Source organism: Onychostruthus taczanowskii, unplaced genomic scaffold (genome assembly GCF_017590055.1).
Source record: "Onychostruthus taczanowskii isolate IOZ18803 unplaced genomic scaffold, ASM1759005v1 scaffold16, whole genome shotgun sequence".
NCBI classification, from domain to species: Eukaryota; Metazoa; Chordata; class Aves; order Passeriformes; family Passeridae; genus Onychostruthus; species Onychostruthus taczanowskii.
In genome coordinates, this window is record NW_024498795.1 from 10,155,733 (window position 1) to 10,179,383 (window position 23,651).

The 23,651-nt window shown below is 37.9% G+C and overlaps 1 protein-coding gene across 1 annotated transcript in view; it reads left to right on the forward strand.

Annotated features, from left to right (window-relative positions):
* MIB1 (MIB E3 ubiquitin protein ligase 1) overlaps positions 1-23,651 on the forward strand; it is a 79,031-nt gene that overhangs the window by 46,795 nt on the left and 8,585 nt on the right. The window contains exons 13-20 of the mRNA XM_041399365.1: positions 5,895-6,027; positions 6,405-6,491; positions 9,197-9,358; positions 14,173-14,354; positions 15,582-15,774; positions 18,001-18,079; positions 19,706-19,819; positions 20,949-21,049. Of these exons, the coding sequence (XP_041255299.1) occupies positions 5,895-6,027; positions 6,405-6,491; positions 9,197-9,358; positions 14,173-14,354; positions 15,582-15,774; positions 18,001-18,079; positions 19,706-19,819; positions 20,949-21,049 (1,051 nt within the window). The remainder of the gene's footprint in view (positions 1-5,894; positions 6,028-6,404; positions 6,492-9,196; positions 9,359-14,172; positions 14,355-15,581; positions 15,775-18,000; positions 18,080-19,705; positions 19,820-20,948; positions 21,050-23,651) is intronic.

Below are 23,651 nucleotides of genomic sequence, written 5' to 3' on the forward strand. Positions count from 1 at the left end.
TTTCTTTGGCTTCACAGTGAGCAGGCTTGGAGTACTATTCCATATGAGAAATAATCCAGCAGAAGGGGATGACCTTTCAGATGCTGTGTTGGGACCACTTTGTGGGAGCTTTTTTTGAGCAGAGGTGGTAGTCAACAGTACAAGAAAGGGATTTAGTAAAATTTGGTTTTTCTTCTGTTAGGTTGTAAAATGCATGTCGGACTGCACAGTCTTGAAAGAAAACTTTGCCATGGAAGCTCTCTTAAATCTGAGCTGTTCCTTCAACTGCTTGAGGCTCTGACAGGAGGCAGGTGAATGGGTTTAGCTGAGCCAGGGTTAGGAGTCTGGAGAGGAGGAGGTGGAGGTGGTGTGTGTGTGTGTATGTGGAGAATACTTCAAGCCAGGATTACTGTAAAATACATTATGAAACCATGTCACACTGAGACAGTGGAAACCTGAGCTGAGGGAGGAGAAAGGCATGAAAGTAGAAAAACCTGTAATAGAAAGTGCAGTGAATCATTACAACCTGTGGTGATAGGATTGCTGATAAGTTTATGCTGATCTAAGACTTTGCTTCTGGAAAGGGCTGTCTGCCCTCCCTGCAGCTCTGGCTTTGTCATTCCTTTACTCCTATTGCTTCTAGGGATCATGAAGTTGCGGGGTAGGTTGGATTATCTCATTGATCTGTCTGAAAGCAAACTTGCCAAATCAGGAGTCTGGCAGGTTGTTTCACTTGCTAGAAAATGATGTGTCTGTACAGCTAACATAATGTAGGAGCTGAAGTGCAGGGGAAAAAAGTGGGATTGTGTCTTTCAGTAGCAATTTAAGTTAAATGTGCTTATGCAGATTGTGAAGTAGCCTTTCTAATTTTTTCTGCTTAAGTATTTGTTTCTATAAAGCCTTAACAAACAAACCATGAAAGGCCATACAAACAAACCCACCCCACCACTATCCCATGAACCCTCAACCTTCTTCATTTACCTCATTCTGCAGTCAAATTGCAGTTGGTGACAGAGAATCTTCTCTAGTTTTTGTTCATGTTTTTTTAAAACAGGGTGCAAGGATGCTTTTGCAGTTAAGACTGCTAAATCTGGAATTGTTTTTATACAATGAGGTGTTGGCTTCATCTTGTTTACAAGGACTTGTAGATTTTCCAAATAGATCTGTTATTGTATGTTGCATTCTCAGGTAATTCTGATGAGCATCTGTAAAAATTCTGTGAGCAAAGTACTACTTAAAACCCAACATTTTATATGTAGGTCGGTAATGAATAATACACCATATGCTGACTTCTCATTATAAGAATAATATTTTTTTGTATGTCTAATGTTGGTAACTGGTGTTGAAACAAGTGCTCTATGTGGCTAAAAGTAAATTAGTGTGTTGTTCAGATCTGTGACTTATCTTACGTTGCAAATACACAGTTCATGCTGCTGAATTTCCGTGGCAAGGGTTGGAATGAGGTGATCTGTAAGGTCTCTTCTAACCCAAATGATTCTGTGGTCCTATATATGTTAAGCTGTGGTTCCAGATTATCTAAAACCTGAACTAAAAAGAAAAAAAAAAGAAAGTATTATTCATGTGGCAAGATAAAATAAAGATGCATGCAACAGCAGCATTTGCTGTTACTCTTCTACATCTCAAATTAAATGTAGCACCATATTGGTGGATCTTCCTTTGACCAAATCACTTGTAATTATTAGAGTCTGGGCTGTCATTTTATGGAGATGAATTACGTTGGGCAGTGTAATCAGTGTGCTCCCATCAGCTGCACCTGGGAAAGCAGCAGCTACCTCCATCTCAGCCCCCATGCACACATCAGCTTTCTCAGTCCTTTTTGACTGAGCACGTGTTTATCTCCTAAAAAAAGAAGCAAAAGTTTATTTATCCCTATTAAAGTTTTACAGATAACTCCCTCAACAATTCTCACTGGAGTTTTTATCTTCTTGTTCTATTAGAAATTTTCAGAAGTTGCTACAGGGCATCCAGGTAAAAAAGGCCCAAAATCTTTTTATGAGCTTCCCACTAAACTGAAAATACTGCAGACCAACAAATACCAAAGCTTGCCTGTTACAAATTTTTTTTATTGATGATGCTTTAGTAATAATGTACAAATAGTATAGTGATGGCATAAGTTCAGTGTTTCACTTAAGAGTTTTAAGCATTTCATCAGTAATCTTTGCAGCTCCTCAGACAGCCATGTAATCTGTTACAGTTAAATACACTGAAGATAATAGTTTGAAAATTTTTCTTTAGGTATTTTCATGATCAGGATTGCTAATAGTATTGGTGATTTCTCGATCTTTGCAGTATGACTGCAGTGAAAGTAGTCCGTGGTTTGTTTAATGTATACAAGATAAAAGCAAGTTTTTACAACTATGTTGTGGTCTTCAAAACAGAGCAATACAACCCAGCTTCTTCTGTAATACTTCATGGGGAAGAGTGAATCATGAATTGCTGTGTAATTGGCAACATTAATTCTCTAATGTGACTTTTTATGATGTATGCCTGTTCCAGTGAGTGCTGCTCTGAATGGTAGCCACTTAGCTGTCAAAATTTTGGCAGTAGCTCTAGAAAATCCTGTAAAAATTGAAAGAAACTACCTCTCATCTAATGAGGAGGAGGGTGCAGCCACTAAGCTGAGTTTACCATTGTAGCATATTAATATCTTGCAGAATTTTAAGGTGCCATTCCATGAAACAGTCCTAGCCTGCTGTCCCATAATATAGCATGATCTGAAAGAGTTAGTCTTTTTCTGAATAAGAAGAAACAACTGAGTAGTGGTTCCTGGCGCTTCGATAATTTGCTGTGAACAGTAAGAAAAATCTATTCCATAGATATGCTGTTTAATTGTTTTGGTGGTCCTTCTGTTTTTCCAGTAAGACCAATGCACCTTAAAAGCATTCAGAAATATTAACAGGCATCTCATTTCTGTGAAAGCAAGGTACCTCCAAATATTTTTCAGTCAAACCTCAGATAAAAATTTTTGTGGTGTAAGACAGCAAACTAAAGATTTGCAAGAGGATCTGGTAAGGATAACATTCACACAAATATTAAGATGAGTGATTTTTCTTCACAGCATACAAAATGCTGAGTCAGTTGGTATCTTACTTTTTGTTTCAAAGATGAGGTATATTAAAGAAATGTTAGTAGTATTTCTCAAGTACATTTATGTATTGAGGAATCTGATGAAGTGTGTCAATGTACTGTAGATTTTGTTTATCTATAGAATTGGCAATTTTTTTATTTCCTTACTGAAGAAAAGGATACAAAATATCATTGAGTTGGTTAGGACAGTTTCTTGTTTCATTACTAGAGCTACTTTGGAGACATGCTGGCTATAATTAGTATTGATGCCCTTCCATAGTGTTCCTCAAGTTGTAGTTGCAGTTTTAAGAAAAATGTGTTGGTGGTTTGTTTGTTTGTTTTGTTAGGTTATTGTTGCCCCACCTTTTCCGGGTTGCTCACAGTCATATTGCTTCTGTCAGTCATAGGGAATTTTCAGGAATTTTTATTGTGTTTTTTAGACTATCCAAAGTAGAAAAGAGCTTTATGAGGTTTTTAGAAGCACTGAGCCTGGCAGGTGAGGATAAAGAGCTTACATGACATGATGCCCTGTGGGAAGCCACTGTAGAAGGCTTGTTGTGCTGTTGGTACTGTATTGTATCAGCCTAGCATTCTGAAGAGCTGGTGTGATGGTGTGCCCAGATACCAAGCAAACCATAGTGCTCCAGACATGCTCCCCTAAAGCAGCTAAACACAGTTCTGATGGTGCCAAGATTTGAAAATACAGAATCATTGCATTACAAAATAGACTATGTTTATCAGTACAACTGATACTGGTTAATTTTGCCACATTTCATAAAGCTTTGATAACTTGAGTTTTACCAAATTATATCATTAATTTTGAAAAACCCTGCATAAATGAACCTCTCAATGAAGTAATGTTGCCATTGTTCATTTTTTTCTGAAGGATTCTAGTCTTTTCTTCCGAGAACCTGAGAAATCTGTAGAAGGTGTTATGAATAGAAGCTGAGCAGTGGCTCACAATGAGCAATGTACAATCTGTTAAGTGTTGTTGACTTTTATTGCTGTGTTATAAGTGATTTGGACTGTGAGGAAATGAGAAAAGCTATCTGCCAGGAAAACAAAAAATCCTAAAAGGCTGAGAATGGCTTCTGTCCACTCTGAGGAGGACAAACATCCAGAACAGCCTGGCTATGGATGCTCCATGTAGCAGTTGGTTTCCTATGGGTTTGTATGACCTTGTGGCTTGAAAACGCAGTAGGTTAGTTGGGATTCCTTTAGACCCTCTGATTTTCGGGACAAAAAAGTGTCACTTAATACACCATTCTGGCAGCTGCAGCATAAGTGTGAAACCAGAGGTTTATGTTGTGCATTGAGTAGCAGGTGAACATGGAGATGTTTATTAAGCAGAGTCTTTTATGGGAGCATCTGAGCAGTGTGTAGGAAGGATTGCACTTCCTTACTGGTACAGTAGTCTACCTCACAGACTTCTCTTCTTTCAAGGAGGGCTTATTAGGGTGGGCTGTGCCCAGACACAGCTTTTAGGTTTTTTTTTATAGGAAACTCACTGGCTTGTTCTAAAAGAGAGCTTGGGAGTGAATAGCACTTCACCTCAGTGTGGATGTTCAAGGCAACAGATGATTGGAATCAATTGGGATTCAAACCTTCATAATTCATACCTTATGAGGGTATTTTTAAGTAAAAGCTGAGAGGTTCAATTTATGAGGCTTTTTCTGAGGATTATTGAGATCCCACATTTTTGATACCAGAACTCTAATGAGGAGCTGTTTAATTCAGATAGATTATCTGCCTTGCAAGGCACTGTGTGACTGAGTGGTTCCACTTGCATTAGCAAGGATTACTTGGATTTTAAAAGTTTGAATTTTGTGTAGAAGCCCTGTTTCTCCTGTAGATATCATGTTCCTTCAACAGTAGGGAAACATCAGATGACAGAAGAGGTTTCTTGGCACAGGATTGTAGCAGTTTCTGGTTTTGTGTTTGTCTTTTAAAAACTGTCATAAGGGAGCTGCATATGCTGTTTATAAAGATAAGACAATAAGGGGTTTAAGTTTGGTAACTTATGTATTCCAAATGCTAAGTGAAGACATGTAAGCTTAAGAAAACTGTATTTCTCAGAGAATACAAGATTGAGCAATTTGTTTATCTAGTGTTGTATTGTTAATATCCTTGTATTGTTAATATCCTTAACTGAAGGTTAACTTTGGACTTCATGGATTTTAGTCTGCTTTAATACTTGTAGTAATCCAGTTGCTTTTCTTTCACCCTACCCCCTGACTACCAGACACTGCCATGGTATGTTATACTCAACCATTATATGTTAAGAGACTATCCCACTAGTATTCACGTCACAGTTTCAGCATTTATTTTGGCTGTGCTTAAGAGATTTTCCTCCATTTTCTTTCTCAGAAACTGAGTTTTAACTGTTGCAGCCCATGGCATCAGTTTATAAAGTGATGATTTTAAAGAAATCTAATGTAGTGGAACTTGGTCATAAATACTTAAGTAAAGGACGCTATAAAGATTTTGAGGGAGAAAATTCTTTTGTCTACATTTTAGAGTTTGTTTGAATGCTTCTTTAATGTAATTTTTACTGCTAGATAGCATTTTTCTAAAAAAAAACCCTGATCCTCACACTGTTCTAGGCATTGTGTAGTTTGTTTGTGTGCTTTAATGAGAAGAAAGTGAACATGAAATTATTCTGCTTTGAAACTGTTGGTATAGCTTTTCACCCACTCTCTCTGTTTGAAAAAAAAGATAAAAATTATTTTAGCCACTACTGCATAGTTCTGAGAATTAATGTTGTTCTCCTGTTGTCATTCAGCATATGTTGTAGGAGTGTTTATGCCATCTCTGCTTATTTTTTTCAGCGCAATGCGTGTGTTGTTGTCCAAGTTACCACGACCGTGGATTGTTGATGAGAAAAAAGATGATGGTTACACTGCCTTACATCTGGCAGCTCTTAATAATCATGTGGAAGTGGCTGAACTTTTGGTGCATCAGGTAGGACTCTTTTCTCAGAAGGATTTAAATGTCATGCTTTGGTTAACCATCTGATGTGAAAATAGTTGGCTGCTTTACGCCTGCAGTCGCAATGCAGAAGCAGTGGAGGAGGGAAGGACGTGTTGAACTTTAAAGGTCAAATTTGCCTTTGAGATTGTTACAATGGTCTAATGGTGCAGAGGGACTGAAAAATTGGATACCTAGTTTCATTCAACAGATCAACATCTGTACAGTGAATAATTGAAGTATTTAATCACTTCTGTTCTCAAATCCCCTAACTAGGAATTGTGTTCAGGGTCATAGTGTCCTAATGGACTGCCTTGTCTGCAGATAAATTGCTGGGGTGATAATGCTGTAATGTTTTGAATATCTTGCAGGGCAATGCTAACCTGGATATCCAGAATGTTAACCAGCAAACTGCTCTTCATCTTGCTGTTGAACGACAGCATACACAAATTGTTAGGGTAAGTATCTGATTTGCAGTAAGCCATATGGTTAATGGCATTTGACTGAAGCTGATGGTGGCTGTTAAAATATGAATACTTCATGAACATTTAAAAAATTATTTGACAACATATAGTCACTGCATGTTTGTTTGATTGGATTTTGTTTAATTCAGAAGCCTGCCAGCTTGCACAGAAGGTCAGTCAGCAATATGAACGCCACTTGAGGCATACTAAATTTTTGTACATGTACATTATGGTTTCCTCTGTGTGGTTGCCAATTCCAGCATGCCTTCTTGTTTAGTAAGGAAGAATGTGTTTGGCTGTTACTTGTCTGAATCTTGTGGTGCTGGAAGGGGATCTTCAAATAGCATTTCTGATGCCTCCTGCTGTATGAGTAATTGTTCTTGCTCATAGCTTTTGCAAATTGTAGCACAAAACATCTTTTATGACCTAAACTACTTTTCTTTCTCTGAGTGTTTGACATTCCCTGCTCTTAGCTTGGGAGACCTATAAGCAGTGAACAGTAGTACCCTATTGGTGAAAGGAATGCTGTCCTGGTTTTTTGCTTGCATGGTTGCAAAAGTGAATGCTTCAACTTAAAGCTTTTTTGCTAGCACAGGAAGTGTGATGAGTCTGGCATAGCTTGCTGTTTCTGGCCTGTGTGGACTCTCATAGAGGACCTGTGTGACTTTTTGCCTTGCTGCTGTGGGCTTTTGAGGCTCAGAGAGAGCACTCACTGGTCTCAGAGTGAATACATCAACTTGGCCTTGGCCTTTGATGTAATATTTTTTCTTTATAGAGTCATCTTGTATGGAAAACTGTCTCTTATTCAGGCCTACACAGAATTGTCCCCCCTATGCAGACCTGTGTTCTGTTAAGCATTATTTAGCCATAAAGTTTCTCCCTCTCTGAGGGCTGATGGGTGTGATCCCATTACAGTGAAACATGTGATACGGCCCTATATCTGGAACTGCTTGCTACCAGAAGAATGATTTCCTAGAGTCAGTGTCACTTGCATCCTGCAAGCTATTTGGCAGCTGTGTTTGGTGAACTCTTGTGCCCTTCTGGAATTTACACAGTACCTGGGAATACAATATGAATGTAGCAGAAGAGCAGGAAGGTAGGCATGTAGAAGAAATAGCATGTGTGTTTCACTGACATGCTTATAGCTGAGAACGTTTAAGTGAATGACCCTGTAGAGTATCCGTTTTTTCAGAACTGGATTAACTTTAAGAAGTCCTAAAATAGCTCATGTAGCCATGCAAAGAACATGTTGGCTCCATATTTCAGAACTAATTCCTATTGGATACCTTCCAGGGCTGGGTTTGTACCCTCAGGCATTTGTGGAATAGTGGTCAAAGGTAGCATGGTTCTTTTAGAAGTCCTACTGCCATGACAAAGGGCAGTGGTTTGCCTTTTTTTTTTTTTTTAATTATTTTTCTTAAACTTCTGCAAAGACTCTGAAGTTCTGTGGTAGTCAAGGATTCCAGGAGAAGCTCAAAGCAGTAAAGAGCGAGTGGCAGACACAAGATATGAATATGAGAAAATAAATTGGTCCAGAGTAAATCCATTTAGAGAGTGTAAGAAGTTGAGACTAGACTGTGTGAACTATTAGCTGGTTTTCTTGGTTTCACTTGTGGAAGAGAAGGTTGGGGAAAATAATAAGCTGCAAATAATTGCAGGCAGATACTTCCTTGAAAATTAGGCTTTGAATTCCTTTTAGCCTGTTCTGAAGTCTGAGGTTCTTTGGTTCTGAGAAACTGAAACTCCTTGCAAGCCTGTGGGTTCCTAAGAGGGAGATCCCTCTTTGTATTTTCCTGGTTTTAGATTACGCCTTTTGTCTCTACTGCTAATCCCAATTTTGCAGAGTAGCAGAACCTCAAAAACTGAAGTTAAAACCTCAGCTGCTGCCTACAGGGTTCTGAATGGCAACAGTGATGGGGTTTAATTTTTAGGGGCAGTTGGTATTTTTTTTGTCAGCATGTGTTGCTTTGTTTTTTTCAACAGTGTATTTAAGAAATTCTGGTGGGTTGAATTATGGAAGGGCTGTATGCAAAGGCCATAGGAATAGGAGGGCCTGTGCAGCCTTGTGCTTATTTTGTGTCATGTGAACAGGAACGGGTGTCTAAAATTAGCCTTAGAGACAAGTCTTACAGTTCATTACTTTCCAAAGTGTTCTGAGCGTTTTTAATAGTGTCATTGGTTTTTATGTCTTCTCCTGAATTAGGGTAAACAGAAGTACATGCTCAACTACTTAGCTAATGTGAGGACACTGTAAATTAAATTGTAAAGTTTAGTATGATGTGAAAGTGGTGATTTTTGAGGTCATTGAAACATAATAGTAAAGAATATATGCCTATCTCAAGTATTATACATATTGCTGTAATAAATTACATTGTTTGTAGGTTGTCTTATAAGAATTAAAGTCTAAGGAAGTAGAAAGGATCCTCTAAAATTGTCTTTTGTAGCATTCAGAGCACAAGCATTAGCCTTCTGCTGAAATAAGCTTGATATTTGAGACAGATAAATGCTTTGGTTGAGAGCTGAGCTCCAGGCAAGGAAAATAAATTTAAATTAATTCAACTGTGAATTGTAGTAAGATAGGAGTAGCCCTTTTGAACCTCCTCGAGAATCCTAAACCATAATTTTCTGAAATTAATTCCAAAAGGGAGTGTTTTTTGGTTTTTGGGTTTTTTTTAAATTTGGGTTCTCTCTCTTTTCAGCTCTTAGTCCGTGCAGGTGCTAAATTGGATATTCAGGATAAAGATGGGGATACTCCCCTGCATGAAGCCCTGAGACACCACACCCTGTCACAGCTCCGCCAGCTCCAAGACATGCAAGATGTGGGCAAGGTAGATACTGCTTGGGAGCCATCAAAGAACACAGTAAATAAAACACATTTATTTATTCTTTTTTTTCCCCCTGTGTATTTGTCTCTTTGTCTACTTCTGTACTGTTGGACTGTGTTTTGGCAGCATATGTTTATGTAGACATTCTGCATTAAATTGAAGTGTAGGCAGAAATCATATTGTTCCATGTGGCTTTTCACATGAAGTCATTACCTTGTTTGAAGAAAGAGGGTTATGTAGCTCAAAAATATTTCTACGATTTTATCTTCTGTAGTGAACATGTATGGCTGCCAAAAAATCAAAGTAGCTTTTTTGAAAAGAAACTTAAACAGTATTACAGTACAGAATAAGACTGAAGTAGTTTTCTGTGATTCAGCATCTTGCATGTCTTTGTAACTTTAGTTGCTTCTCTAACTTTCTGAAAGTATGTTCTGTTACAACAAGGCAACCTTAATTTTGTATGTTTATTGATATGGATATTTTTGACAAAGTTCACTTCAGAAATTGTGCTGTAGTAAGGAAGTAGTCAAAAAGCATCCAGGTAATAAAAGTCAAAATGTTTTACTGAAAAAAAGAAACTCTCACACCCAAAAAGCTGTGTGAACCCCATATATAGAGGCAAAGTTTACAGTTTACCTGAGAGACAAAGGAGAAATAAAATTATGGAGCAAGTCAGACTGAGATTTGGGGTTTTTTTAGCTATTAAAGATGCACAACATAATGGTGTATCAGATCCGCTGAACCATTAGTTAACAGTATAATGTTTTTTCTAATTTTAACTGAGGGTTGAAATTAGAAATTTTTTTGTTGTTGTTTTTGCATTTCATTAAGAAAAAAACAAATACACCAACTTTATAAAAAGTCTTTGTTCAAAGCAATAATTCCACTGTACAAATTGTTTTTTCAAATTGGTTACCGAATCTCACTGAAATACACTGAAAAAAGCTTTGAAAGAGATTTGAAATATGACAAGCATGTGTTAGAAAATGCATGTATCCTTTTAAATGAGACAAGAAGAGTGGTTACAGTTCAGTTGTTTCTGTGATCTGAAATGGACTCTACGAGAGCTGTCTAGAATACTTTGTGTTCATGTGTTTAACTGTGAAATGAATGGAAGGGAATTTTTTTTCCTCAGATTCGGCATTTCGTAAATTGGTTTCTCTGCCCAGCTTTATTAATGGCCTCCACAATGAAACTAGAATTGTGCATTTTGAGTTTTGAGGGTTTTAACAGAAGAAACAGGTTTTTTTTCCATCACCTTTTAAACTTCTCTTTGGGGAGATTTTATATTTTAGAGACTAAAGTTGTCTCTAGTTTTCTTTGACAAGTATCCTTGGTTTAAAAAAGTGGAATTTAAAAAAAATTTCTATTGAAGTAATAAGATAAAGAGCAGGCAAAAGATATGAGAAACAAATTTAAAAATTCCCTCATTGTGTCTCTGATAACCTAAAAATGTTTTGAAGTTTAAAAAAATCATGATCAACCAATATTTCCTCTCCTTTATTAGCGTGATCAAACTACTGGCCATTTCTTTGTACTTTGTTTAGCTGCAGAGAAAATTTTTGCCCAACTAACAAATTTGGGAGGTTTAAGTGGAGAAGAATAAGTTCTGGCAGAGAAGAGATGAAAACTGGCTTGTTTTTATTTATGTGAAATGTAAAAGATGGAGTAAATATAGCTGAAAATGCTTTAAGATGATCAGCAAATCAAATTATCTTAAAAATTTCTTTTTGTGAAAAACAGAAAATGACAACAATACCTGTACCTATCTACCTTTATTGAAATGGCAGTAAGGTAAAAACTCTGTAAACTAGATTTTACCATTAAACAGTTTTAAATATTAAGCTGCCTTTGGCCCAAAAATGGGTATCAACAAAGTCAGAATTGAAGCTGTGAAAATATGTGCAGGCATCTGGACCTTTAAAGCTATACAAGGACACGTCGGGAATTTGTCTTGTGTGGAATTGCAAATACAGGTGATGGATACTATACAAGATTAATAATTTTGCCTGGGAATCAGTAAGTTTTTCTTTTTGTAAATGTGATGACTTGAGGTTTTGTTTTGAGAGATTTTTTATTCTTCTTCATTAATTTCTTTAAAGGTTGCAAAATGTGTCACATTTCGTTAGGCAATGTGATAGCAACACATCTCTGTAAATATTTAGTTTTTAGAGCTCATTTTTGCTTGGCTAAATTTTAATTAATTTTGGACTGCTGTCTTGGAGATTCCAACCTACTGAGGTCTGTAGGGTGCCTCTTTGTAGTACATACATACATAGTAGAAATAATTATTTCTATTTTTGTTTCAGTTGAGTAAACTGAAAAGAAAACTCTTGCTCGCAGAATTTTAGGGTTTTTTCATACTTGATCAAATTGGTTGGACAGCAACTTGTTGAAATTGTATGATTTGTTACTTTTTACTTTGACCACTGTTTAAAATATGAAACAATACTTTTTACTGATTATCATTCACTTAATTAACAAGTGGAACTAAATTGAATTAATTCTTTACCATTGTGGGGTTTTTTGTTTTTTTAGTAGCTCCTTCTGAATGCCAACATTATGCCTGTTGGAACAGGCTCCCCAGGGAAGTGGTCACACCACCAAGCCTGCCAGAGTTCACAAAACTTTTTTACAATGATCTCAGGCGCCTGGTCTTGGAATCTTGGGGCTGTCCTTTGCAGGGGCAGGAGCTGAACTTGATGATCCTTGTGAATTCCTTCTAAGTCAGGATATTTTATGTTCTACATAAAACAATTTTTGTCAGGTTTCTCCAGTTGATTTTTTGATAGACTGTTTAAAATGCACGAAGTGAGCAATCTTGATAGTACACAAAGCCCTACTCATTTTAGGTACCATTCTGAAAAACATCTCTGTGCTCAAGTGCTATGAGCAGCGAGCCCCATTTCTTTAAATAATTTTTAAGTTTTCCATCCAGAATATTGTGGTGATTGTGCAGCTGAGAGGAGGAGAAATTTTCTGAAGTATAGTCTCCACCACCACAAAAAAGTCATTTGAATTGCTTTATTACACTGCTCTGGCCTAGAGCACTTTTTATCCTAAATAACTCTATTATTCCCAGGGTCATTTTGTGTCATTTATTTTAATATACAAGTGTCTTTAAGGTGTCTTTCTGACCCTTAAAATGCTTTTAAGTGATGTTACTGCCTAAATCTTAAATAGATGAATGGAAAGTGTTTACTGCTTCAAAGTTACAATTACTTAGATGATATTTATACAGTTTTGTGGCTTGCACTGAGACTTCTCCCTCACAGGTGAATTGGCTGGGACTGGCCTGTGTTGATGCGTTTCAGGGCTAGCCCTCTCCAGAGGTGTGCTGCTGCCATACTGGGCATTGAGACATAATGGAGAATATTTTGTGCCTGGCTTGCTTAGTAGTGGTCTCATTCTTTGTGCCTGAAAAGTTGCAAGCTTCCTGAGAAATGTCATAGGATGCAACATTGTCCTGGTGTTTTCAAGTTGTACAGCATGCAGAGGCATTTTGGGACCTAGGGGTTTTGTGACTGATGTGGATGAGTGTTCCACAATGACTCTGCCAACCTGGGAGCCAGTCACATTCACTGGGTGTTGTGCTGCCTTGGCTGGATTTATAATACAGTCCAAAGTACCAGGGCTGAAGCTGGAGCACATCTCTACTTTGCTTCAGCCAGTGCTGTAACTGAAGTGCAGAAAAGTGATCTCAGTTGATAAATGAAAATTTTCTGTTATCTGAACGCCACAAAGCAATTTGTTTCCATAACTTACTGCTTTTCCTGGTATAAAGTCTTTGGAGCTGTACTGTTCTTACCTAATCATGAGGAAGAATGCAGGAGGAGTATCTGAATTCATGAAGTGTCCTTCAAGAGTCTTGTAGCCTTAGTGATACATATTGATATAACAACTTCTAATTTTAAAAAAAACATACCATATAGACTGAGGTTTAAAAAAATGCTCCGTATTGATATAACAACTTCTAATTTAAAAAAAAAAACATACCATATAGACTGAGGTTTAAAAAAATGCTCCCCTAAGCAACTGGGTTTCCTTGAGTTGGAGCTGCCCTAGCTTTGCCAAAGCACTTCCTTTGAATACGGTGTAGTGTAGTTTGCTGAGGGATTCTTAGTGATGCCAGCAGTTCTGTAGTCTTATGTTATACTTAGTGCATTTCATCTGATCAAGCTTTAATACAAAAAGATGTTGGGAGCCCAGAATGCTCTGGGGAATCCACTCCTTGCTGGGCTGTGGCAGTGAGCCTTCTTAGTGTTTCTAGCTGACCCTGTGGTAACACAAGGATACAGTAATAGCTGTAAAAGGGCAGAGCAGCATTATGTGATTAGATAGGGACGGTGAGCAGGTTTTAATCCATCCAGGCTGAGAAAGACGGAAATTCAGTTACTTTCTTGGGCAGGTACTTTATTTGCTGAACTAAAAGTAGGTGCGCATTCACTTCTCTGCTCAGCTGTGATTTCAGCGCAAGTGTGGTGATAGCATTTTGTCTGAATTGAGCAATTTGAGTATATACTGAAGTGTGCTCTGAATATACCCACTGGAACTTTGCCCTTTACAGTGCTTACATAGAAGGACAGCCACTTCACACGTGAGTATAGGTGTACAGGAGATTGAGTGCTTCAGTAGGACTATTCCTTGCTGAATTTTAGTTCCTTAAAGGCAAGCTGAGTATAGCTAACTCAGAATGAAGTATTTGTTTTGATTTTAGTTCTAGAGACGCTTCCTTTGGATTACACATTTGTGTGTATGTGCATGTGTGCATGTCAAGTAGCTTTCCTTTAGCCAGACTATTCTTAACTGTTTGGAGAGTCTTTCTTGCTTACATATTTGTTTTCTTTCAGTTAATAATGGGACTTGGCACTCAAGGAGCAGAAAAGAAGAGTGCTGCATCTATTGCCTGCTTCCTGGCAGCCAATGGGGCTGACCTCGGCATTCGTAACAAGAAGGGTCAGTCCCCTCTCGATCTCTGCCCTGATCCAAGTCTCTGCAAAGCATTGGCTAAATGTCACAAAGAAAAAGTCAGGTTTGTATGTTCATAAAACAAACAGTTTCCAAATGTCTGCTTTCCACAGATTAACTGATTTTTTTTTTTTTTTTTATGTTGAGCCTTTAATAAGCAATATCTAATTAAAACATACAGATCTGAGGGTTTGATGGGCTTTTTGTGTGTGGGGTTTTTTTGGGTTTTTTTTTTCTACTTTTAATTCTTTAGGATTTTATGGTACACTGAATGCTATTCACAAATACATTAATTGAAACTTAGCCAAGTCTTAGAGGTTTTTAATGCATATTAACATGGGAGACAGGAGAATGGGAAGGTGACAATCTTCAGGAGGGGATTGGTAGAACTTCATGAGGCAGTTGGGGGAAAATCCCTGGAAGAATAACTAAGCATTACAAACAGGTTGGCCTGGAAAGTTGTGAAATCTGTCCGTACAACTTTTAATAACTGAAATGGGCAAAGCCTGGTATGAACTAATATGAATTCACTGTTGTTGCTGCTTTGGGATGGTCACCTGTGTGCCTATTAATCTGAACAACCGTATGAGTCTGTGAAAAGAGAAAGCGGGGGTAGGTCTGATGTCTTTAGGAATTACAGTTTCAGTGAAATACCATGTTATCAGGTCCACGCAGTATCAGAGGATTCACCTCGTCCTAGTTACGTTCCGCCCATTGCCGCAAATGATTCTCATCTTTAATTCCTGTATGGAAATCAAAACTGTACTCTTAAAATGTGACAGAGAGGCTGTTGTTATTGATGTTGCCCTGGTAAAGAGTGAGGCGCTAGTCTCCTTTCGCAGTCTGTGTGTGTCCGTGTCCGTGTGTCCGTGCGTGCCGGCCCCAGCCCGTGGCGGGAGCTGGGCGCGCGCGCCCTCTGCGGGCCGGCGCAGCGCGGAGCTCCGGCCCTGCCGGGAGTGCGGACGGGCAGGCCCGCGGGCTGCGTCTGCCCTTCGCAGGGCACGGCTCCGTTAGGAAAGCAGGCTCTTAGGACGAGAGGGAGGGACGTTTTGCGTTCACAGCACGATGTCCTGACTTGTGCGTCCTGTTTCTGTACAATGCCTTATTCGACTGTAACCTTGCACTGCAGTGTCAACTGTACTTCTTGGAGAAGGCAGTTCAGATCGCTGTATGATCGATCATACATTGATGCTTGAGTGCATAGGAGTATATAAGCAGCCAGTTGATACGCGTTTTAAATTGAGTGGGTTTTTTTACTTATTAAAAGCTTGACTGCAAGGTTTCTTTGTAGTGGCCAGGTTGGTTCCCGAAGTCCATCCATGATCAACAATGATTCTGAAACCTTAGAAGAATGTATGGTGTGTTCAGACATGAAGAGAGACACTCTGTTTGGCCCGTGTGGCCACATTGCCACGTGCTCTTTGTGCTCACCACGGGTGAAAAAATGCCTCATCTGTAAAGAACAAGTTCAGTCTAGGACAAAGGTAAATAAAAACATCTGAAATTTATTGGTTCTCTTTCTTTTATAATGGAAAAGTGTAAAAAAGGGAAAAAGAGATATACATCTTCTTTTACGCAGTATTATGCCTTACACGTGCCTCACTGGATAGAATTAATTTTGCGTCATAATGATAGCTTGCTCTTTTCTGTTTGCCTGTCATGCCTACCTTTCCCTGCCTTGCAACGTCTTTATTGTTCAAGCCCTCAGAGTTCCTAATACAGTCACCTGAGGATGCTTTATTGAAATAGACTATTTCCCCTCTGCCCTGGTATCTTTTCTTCATGTTAAGATAAATTGCTGCTTTTTCTGAAGTATAATTTCCCTCAGTAATATTGAGTTCTTCTATTCCTTAGGGCTGTTTGAAAGATGATTTGCCTGTAAACTGAGTTAATATGTGCTTGTTTGTGTAGTTAATAATTACTTTCAGCCTTCACGTTGTTTTTCTTTGGAAACATGAGTTTCATTATACTGTCTTTTTCCTTCAGAGAATCAACTAGTCCCTATTCCGACACCAAGGTTTCTCAAACGGTTACTCACAAGTAGTTTTGACTCTATGGATACCTTCCCATTACTTTTCTGTTTGAGTGTTATTTTATTCTTTGTAATCACCAACTCTTGTCCTGGTTTTTTTTAGCTGTTACAAAAAAATAAGTCATGTTCTGCACCTGGATTTATGTTTGGTTTTAGATTGGCTTTAGGTTTTTTGGGGGTTTCTTTGGTTGGTTTCTTTTTGGAAACCAAACTGTTCATTTTTTGGGGATTTTTTTTAGTTTTTCCAAACACATTTGATTAGTCTGCTTCTGTAGTATGTTGTTTTTTCCTCCATCTCAGAGCAAGCCTAAGAATTGTAAATATAAGGTTGCACTGTTTTTACTACTCACTCTTTTATTCTCCTTATACTGTTCGCTGTTCTGCATTGTGTATGTTCAAAAGCCAAGTGTTAACATAGAGGGAGCTCCTTTTCTCTAGAAGTCCTTATAGTCAGTGAAAGGGTTCTGCCACTGAGTGATTTGGAGCAGCAAAGTGAGGGTTCTGCCCCTACTCATCCATCTAAAGAAGCTAATCTATGGAAATCAGCTTTCCCAGGTAAAAGCTAAGCTTTGTGGATAGCCTTCCTTTGATTTCTTTTGCTGAATTGGTTTGAGAGATTGGAATATCTGGTCAATACTTCTCTTATACTTTTCTGTATAAAAACTTACAGTAATATCTGCAAGGCTAAGAAATGAATGAATCAGGAGAACAGTTCTATGAACTGGAAGAGGTGGTCCAGGCCAGTATAAATGGAATTGTATGTGGTGTCTATGATCATACTGTATATGCCCCATTCCTGGCAGTGTTCAAGGCCAGGTTGGATGGGGCCCTGAGTAACCTCATCTAGTAGAAGGTGTCCCTGCCCATGGCAAGGGTTGGAACTGGAGGATCTCTAAGGTCCTTTCCAACCCATACCATTTGATGATTCCGTCCTATATAGAGCTGTCATGCAAAAGGACTTGAGAAACCCTGATCCAGAATATTAAAATATTTCTGTAAAAGTACCTTTTAAGTGAATTTCTTAGGATCATATAATGTTGGAAGGGGCCTTTAAAATCAGTAATGTGACCGACATCTAATACCATGGAATGAGCAGGGACATCTTCAATGAGATCATGTTGCTCAGAGCCCTGTCCAGCCTGACTGTGAATGTATCCAGGGGTGGATCATCTACCACCACTCTGGGTAACCCATTCCAGTGTTTCATGACCCTCATCATAAAAAATTTCTTTTTTTTAGCAAATTGGCTTTCTTTTAGTCTAAAACTATTACTCCCTGTACTATTGCAACAGGACCAGCAAAAGAATTTGTTCCCATCTTTGTTATAAGGCCCCTTTGAGTACAGAAAGGCTGTAATAACATCTTCCTGGAGACTCTTTTCTTCAGACTGATCAACCCTGATTTAAATGTCTGTGATGGAATAAAGGAGAAAAAAGAAAAAGAAATTTATGGTGTCTAAATGCTTCTCTGTGCCTGTCATTGTACTGAATGTGTAAAAATTGCCGGCAAATACCTGTTCTTAGAAGTTAGTGTGATAACTCATTTAAGTTGCATTTTGAGATGCTGAATTAGTTTAAAACCCTACTAGATGAAGATTATTGACGCCCATGTACCTTGCAAATTAATGTAGAGAACAGGAGATGCACTTTGCTCAAGTGTGTGTGTGTTGTCTTTACAGATTGAAGAATGCGTCGTATGCTCAGACAAAAAGGCAGCAGTGCTCTTCCAGCCTTGTGGTCATATGTGTGCCTGTGAGAGTAAGTAGCTTTACAAAACCTCTTTTGGAAGTAATTGTGAAACAGAATGTTTTTAATCAGACTGCTAAAACCATTAGCAAGTGTGCACGTGTGTGTGTGTTTGTATGTCATGTGTCCTTCTCAACCGTGACAATTCTGATTTGTAATTTGAAATCAGTAATCTGATTTCAGGTTTGATTTACTTGGTAGTCTGGTGTGATTTTCAGAATTTTGGCATTATTTGTCATGCTGGTAATCGGAGGACAAAGTGGAGATTTTCAAATATTTAGAAAGTGTGTGCTCTTTCATCTGAATTATTTAACTGTGAGTAGGCTTTCTCACATTATAGAAGCCTACTGTATATCATTAACGCTTGGTAGTAATTAGAATTAATTTTGTTGTTTTGTTGCAGCTTTTTCAAGGTATTCAGATATGCAAATGGTGTTTTAAAAAATATCATCAATAAATACTTAGTATGCTTCATTACTAATCTACAGATTTGCACAAGGGTGTACTTTGCCCCAAAAGTCACATCATATATCTTTGCAAAGAGCACCAGTTATGGTTCATTTTGATTTATCTTGTGTAATGGTAAAATAGGTAGGCAAGCTCTTGAAATTTTTTGGTTTTGAGTATATGTAGATGAGAATGGAGCTATCACCTTTTCTCCAGACATTTCAGGGTTTTGTTGAAGGCTCATTTCCCTAGAGAAGAGCAGTCTTTATTGATTAGGGTCTACACAAGAGGGAAAGTAATCGTTCCCATGAGTAACTGCTTACTTGGACTTGCTAAAGAAGTCCGATTTCATCCTCTGTTCTGGCTGAGGCAGCTGACATCAAACCACTGACTATAGTTAGCCTGATCTGGACTCTTTCATTGTCTGCAGTTGAAAGATGATGAGAGAAGTTGTTTTGAATCGTTTCCCAGGAAAGAAGACAACAAAAAGATTGATTACTGTGGTGAAGGGTTTCAGCAGCGCAGTACACGTTACCAAGTCTAAGCTGTAACAAGGACAGCAGAAGGTTTAACAGTTGTAGATTATTTCTTTCCAGATTTTTTTCTGGCCATCTTGTTCAAGCAGGATGAGAGAGTCTTCAAATTTGTATGTTTTGTAGGACCCACTCTCTTGATTCACAGTAACCTTTTAGCATTTATGAGACAATAACTTGCCTTTAGTTGAAAAATTACAGCCCCCTTTCTAGAATTATATGAAAAGATGTAGGTTTACTCAAGGGTAAAGAGCTGCATCTCTTTGCCCCTGGAGCATTTGGACAGCGAGATCCTTTGTTCTAAAGTAAAAAGCAGATAGCCGGGACATTCTTGGAAGTTCTGGTCTCAAATGTGTGATTGCCTTTTAACTTCTGTAATTGTTGTGGACTAAACATCCATATGGAGAAAGAGGAACCTGTTCACTTGAAATATCTTAAAAGGAGATAGAGAATAGATTTACTTTGAATCCCAAGCAGTACATTGTTGAGGTGTGATTTGCAGAAAATTATGTGAAGATAAACTCATGTAGTTCTTTGTATTATAAGCATCTGTTAAGTCATTGCTGTATAGGTACTCTGAATAAACAAACCCATGGATAGCAAAAAAGAAAAACGAAGTGGGAAGATTCAGAGTTGATTTATTTCTCTGCTCCTGCAGATTGTGCAAGCTTGATGAAGAAATGTGTACAGTGTCGGGCAGTGGTTGAGCGAAGAGTGCCTTTCATAATGTGCTGCGGAGGGAAAGGTACAGAAGATACCAGTGATGATATTTGTGAGTGACTCCAGAGCCCATACTCTTTCATGTTCCTCCACCAACCTATTCTCATTCTCTTAAATACTTCTCTGCTATCTGAAGAAAAGCTGATGAAAGCAGTGCTAACCCAGGTATCCCTTTGCTGTTTGCACTACTTTCTGCATCAGCAGCAGCAAATGTGGTAACACCACCGGTCATTAATTACACTGGAGAGTTGCTTCTGGCATTTGGAGTAGAATCCAAAACATGTGATGACTTGGCCACTTACTAATACCCTAAGAAGTAAAAGCTGAAGATTTACTGTGATTGTGCAAATGAGCAAATAATTTTATTTTTTTTTATCTCTAATACTCTGAAGTAATGGTAAGTATTTTGTATCTAGGTACAACAGCTTTTCTGAGAGAATGTCTAGTTTTACATCTCCTCCTTTGACTAATTTTTGAACTTGAAAAACACTTGTTGTGACTTGAGTAATTTCTATGAATTATTTGTATTTGCTCTGTGTGTGTCTATTTGGTGCACAGCATTTCAGTTGAATTTATGAGAATTGGAATATTAATATTGTCATCATGTTCTGAAATAGATAAATATAAAAATAGTCATTAAAATCAGGTTTTCCATACTCACACTGGAAATTCAAGACTTGGCAATTTTTCTTTGGTATAATAATATTGCTTCCCAGACCAGTCAAATACAGGAGTATTAATCTGAGCTTGTTCAAATTTTAAATTAACTGCTTCCAAGACACTTGGGCAATTTTGAACACCAAATAGAATCATCTCTGTAGATAAAAAAGTAATTTCCATGTGAAGGAGTTTGGCTTTTTTTTCTTAAACATACGCAAAAATATTTATGTCAGGAACTTTGCTGACAAATAAGAAATCTGAGAACATTAAGGGACAACAAGCATCATTATTATGAAAATACTTGTCAAAGAAGTGTTGCTATTAAACTCAAAGAAGGACCCAAAGAAGTTCTTTGTTGAGCTGCAGTGATGGTGTAGTGAATTTAGTTAGATTATCAAAGACGGTTGACTAACATATTTTTCAGATAATTGAAAAGTTGTAGCTGTGACACTGGAATAATTATTCCTTGTTCATTAGATTGCTGCATAATCACTTATCTTTATTTTCTTTTAATGTTACAGCAAGTGGAAACATTCCAGTTTTGCAGAAGGACAAAGACAACACTAATGTCAATGCAGATGTACAGAAGCTGCAGCAACAGTTGCAAGACATCAAGGAACAGGTAAAAGTGCTGGATAAAATTGTAATAACCATGAAGTGCAAGAACCACTTGATTGAAAAAGCCAATGCATCTTCTATTATTTAAAGCAAAATGACATGTTGAAGTGCCTCAGGTCTTAAACTGTAGTTAGAAGACCAATATTTTTGTGGGATGTGGCTTGTATGTCCTCTATGTACAGGGTTAAAAGAAAAAATGGAGTGGCCGTGCTTGATAATCCATCAATTAGAGCATGTGTGTTGATGTGACTGAGAAAGGATGCTCTTCCCAGTCAGTACATTCTCTTACTGTTAAGCTGACCTGAATGTGTGGGTACAGCAGAAGCTGTTTTCACAGAACAGTAATAAAAGTAGGTCATCTTCACCGTGCTGTAGCTACCTTAATCTTGACTTGTCTGTTCATTAACTGCCTTGGAACAATAGCTGATAGTTATCTGTCTTATGAAGGGTATAGTCAACACACTCTTCAAAAAACTGTGTGGCTGCACGGTTAAAACTTTGAAAATATTATAGATGGAGTTCAAATATTTGGAATTTAAACGTTAAGGCTTATCTTTGTAATTAGGTATAGTGTTTGCAGATCTTTCAGCAGTAAGGGATCTGGAGCATCTGACTACTGAATGAAGTTACTCTCTTAGAACCCTGATAATGTGACTTTTTGTTTCCATGTGTGTAATACAATTGGAAGAAACTTTTCATGGATACAGGAAACTGAGGTGTTCTAGCTTGCCTTTTCCTCAAGCAGGCTTACAGCAGTCCATAATACTTCAGTGACCGCAGTATCACATCTAGCCCTGGTAATTGTTGGATTCAGCTGTTGATGTGCATGAAAGCCTGGGCTAGAACATTTAGATTGCCGGTTTTAGGGCCTGTGTTCTAAATGCCTTAAATTTGTGAGGTGATGTGCTCAGCTGAATGTCTATGATGAGCTCTTCCTGCCATATGTTGACTGGGCCAGCGCTCCAGTAATAGAAATTCAAAGCAGTTTCCTGTGTAGTTTTTATCTGTCAAGAACATGCAAGGTGGAAAATTGTATTTTGAAAGTGCATGTCTGTCTTACTTGGAAACTCCAGATGTTACTGTCATCTCTGGTAGCTTGCATCCACTATGTAGCTTCTGCTTTACTTTTTAGCATTGAATGGAAAAAATAATGTTATTATTTTGGCATTTGAAGTGATACATGCAAAAGATGCCAGATGCATGCTTAAATGCAAGTAATCTGTTTTCTTCAGATGCATTTTTTCAGGGTACTTTAGGAGTTATAGAAGATCAGAGTTCTGTTTGGGTATGCTGATATTCCATGTGTAGGCACATGAAAAGAAAACTACTTTGTTACAGTTTTTCTTCTTGATGAGATGTGATCTCAGGGGTTTTTTGTCAGTTTTCCTTAGGTGCTATTTTATTCTCTCTGATTTTATCTAACCTTTGGGATTTTGCTAGCTAGCAGCCAGAATTGTTCAGTGCCTCTGACTCGAAGGAGATTGTTCTGGTCATTCCTTGTGTGCCTCTTGGCTTGAGGCTCATGTGTTTTCTTCAGTGTCTTTTGTGCTTAGTCTTGTGGCAGGGCAAGTTGTATCATACTTGTGAGTAGCAAGTCAGATTTGATTAAAATTGATCATCTTTTAAATTTGTGCTTGAAGTTAATTTAAGCACAGCATACCACTATAATTGTGTATTTATTTCAATGTATGCTGTAACAGTTCAGTCTTTGTGTTCAGTTGATATTTTTCTACTTAAAATTAATTTGTTCTCTTTCAGCAGGTATAAGCCTTTGTTTCAACTCATACCTTCAATGATAATCTAATATGTTAGTGCAGCAAGCTTTTAAAACTATTTCTGGTGCCAAGCAGAAGTGATGCTGATGTCAACAGAATCTCCCACATCTGATGACCACACCATTCTTCAGGGATTCCCTGAATGTGAACCCTTTTGACTGTAATTGCAATACCTTCACTCCATTTCATACCTAATCATCATCATCCATCTAAAATCTTACGTATGTTCCTTCACCATACTTACATCACCTTCTTCTTCCTTAAAAAATAAATTTATTTTGTCACTGTGCACCTGTATATTGTTGTAAAAATTGTTTTTAATAGTGAGGAATTGATACTTAAAGCAGTTTCAAACACCTTGTTAGTGACAAAAAAATTGAGTTGCAAACCCTGTTATACTTCGAGTGCAGTGGGCACTTTCCCACAGTACTTACCTGAAGAAGTAATTCTCATATAGAACAGGCATAGTGCCTTTTTATGCTATTTGTTTTCCTTCAAAAGACGGGAGTCAAATGTTGCAGGCAGATGAAAAATGGGATTTCATGCAGAGGATGCTCTAACAGTACAGTACAACAGCTACAGATACTTATTTTTCACTCCTTATTTTCAGCTGCTCAGAAGGGGCATAAGGTTTGCAGTCAACTTCTTTCACTGTAAAAATACATGTAAGATGGTGGTTAAATAAGGAATTCTCCTTCAGAGTTGGATAAAACTCAGTTGTTTGGACTTGTATCCCACTGGGAAACTGCTGAACTAATTGTTAAAAGCCTGTCAGAAAAGAACTGTGTAGCAAGCAGGAAGCTTGTTATTCTGCCAGCTGAGTCCTCCTAC